The 2053-nt window shown below is 55.5% G+C and overlaps 1 protein-coding gene across 1 annotated transcript; it reads left to right on the top strand.

Annotated features, from left to right (window-relative positions):
* The first annotated feature begins 308 nt into the window (after positions 1-308).
* LOC131287812 (FMRFamide receptor-like) lies at positions 309-1742 on the top strand. Its single transcript, XM_058316896.1, has one exon. It carries the CDS (start codon positions 309-311, stop codon positions 1740-1742), a length of 1434 nt encoding a protein of 477 aa, XP_058172879.1.
* The last annotated feature ends 311 nt before the right edge of the window (positions 1743-2053 follow it).

Here is a 2053-nt window from a genome sequence, read left to right as displayed (position 1 = left end):
TCGCCACTCTGCTGCGAAAATAATAAAACTGTCGTGGAAGTAGGAGTAAGAAACACAACAGCGACACAGTGAAAACAGACAGACGAAATGGTACCGTTGGTCGTAGTGGCGTCCCGCGGGGGCTACCACCAGCTAGTAGTCGAGCTAGTATAGTTCTATCGAGTGGAGGACCGCAAAACAGTGGAAGAAGGTGAAGAAATAGAGACGGAATTGTAAATCCCTCTAGAGCCGTGCTGCCACCGTGTGTGTTTGTGTGTGTGTGAGTGTGGGGAAGCTCCGGATGCATACGGCACCGGGACGTGGACACAATGAACGTATCCAGCGTCGACTATGAGGTACAGATACTGCTCGACAATGGCAGCGGCGGAGGAAGGAGCGTGGAGATGGTCGCAGCACCGCACAGTACCGGTGGTTTCATGGAGAACTACACGAGCCTGCTCAACGAGAGTTATGTGGCGATGGTTGACTGCTACGATCCTCCCAACCACGCGCTGGCGGAGTTCGAGTTCTGGCTCAGTGGAGTGGTGATGAACATCGTGGCGCTGATTGGGATCCTGGGCAATATCTTCTCGATGGTGATCCTGTCGAGGCCACAGATGCGCTCCAGCATCAACTACCTGCTGATAGGGTTGGCCCGGTGTGACACGGTGCTGATCCTCACCTCGGTGTTGATCTTTGGCCTGTGTGCTATCTATCCGCACACGGGTTACCTGTACTACTACCACTATCAGATATATCCCAAGATCTCGCTCGTCGTCTACCCGCTCGCCATGATCGCGCAGACGGCCAGCGTGTACCTGACGCTAACGGTGACTCTCGAACGGTACGTCGCCGTATGTCATCCGCTTCGGGCCCGAGCCCTCTGCACGTACGGACGCGCCCGACTCTACGTGGTCGGCATTCTGGTGTTCTCGATCCTCTACAACCTGCCGCGTTTCTGGGAGGTGCAGCTGATCTCCTCCGAACACCCGCACACCGGGCTCACCATCTACTGCGTGCGGGCGTCCGAAATGCGCACGGACGAGACGTACATCAAGGTGTACATCCACTGGCTGTACATGATCTTCGTCTACTTCCTGCCCTTCAGCTTGATCTCGTTCTTCAACCTAATGATCTACCAGCAGGTGCGGCGGGCGAACAAGGAACGGCAGCGATTGTCCCGCTCGGAGAAGCGCGAGATCGGCCTGGCGACGATGCTGATCTGCGTCGTGATCGTCTTTCTGCTCTGCAACCTGCCGGCGATGATGGTCAACATCGTCGAGGCGTTCTATAACGTCATCATCGACCACCTGGTGAAGGTCTCCAACCTGCTCGTCACGATCAACTCGAGCGTCAACTTCTTCATCTACGTCATCTTCGGCGAGAAGTTCAAGCGGATTTTTCTTCTCTTATTTTGTAAACCCCGCGGACGCCAGGCAGCGGACGACGGTCTGATCCACGACGACAGCTCGTTCTCCAACGGTGACGCCAGCAACCGCAACTCGGGCCGGTTTCAGCGCGTCGGCACCACGCGCAGTACCTCGACGAAGCTCAGCAATTGCAGTATGCGCACGATACGGACGACGGTCCGGAGTACCCGGGCGCCCTCGCCCGGCCCCATCGTGTACTATCCGGCACGAGAGACGCTACCCCGGCTGGCGAATCCCCCGACGATCACGCGGAGTAGCTCGATGTTCCCCGACTGGAACCATCAGCGGGAGAATGGTACCAACGGGATCATGATGGCGTCGTCCGGGTTCTAGCTAGTGCGTTGGCGAAGTTTCGCCGATCCACGCACAACCGCTGGTACTGAGGTTTCTAGCTTTAATCTCTAGGGTTCCTCCAAGCGTCTCACCTGGTTCTCCAGTGCTTCTTGTGTCACGAATGTAGGAAAAAAACCACAGGTGAAAGGTTGCTAATTAAGACAAGTTCGCTTACCAGGCACATTTTTAGCATTATCCTACCCTCCCATGCTAGATCCTCCTACCTCCCAATCTCTCATCCATACTCAATCCGCATACGGAGCTAAAGCATGGAAATTGCTGTCGAGTGTAAAAACCGACAAAAAGATTGA

The sequence above is a fragment of the Anopheles ziemanni genome, chromosome 3 (genome assembly GCF_943734765.1).
Source record: "Anopheles ziemanni chromosome 3, idAnoZiCoDA_A2_x.2, whole genome shotgun sequence".
NCBI lineage: Eukaryota > Metazoa > Arthropoda > Insecta > Diptera > Culicidae > Anopheles > Anopheles ziemanni.
Note: the sequence above shows the minus strand (reverse complement) of the source record. Positions and strands in the feature narration are given on the sequence as shown.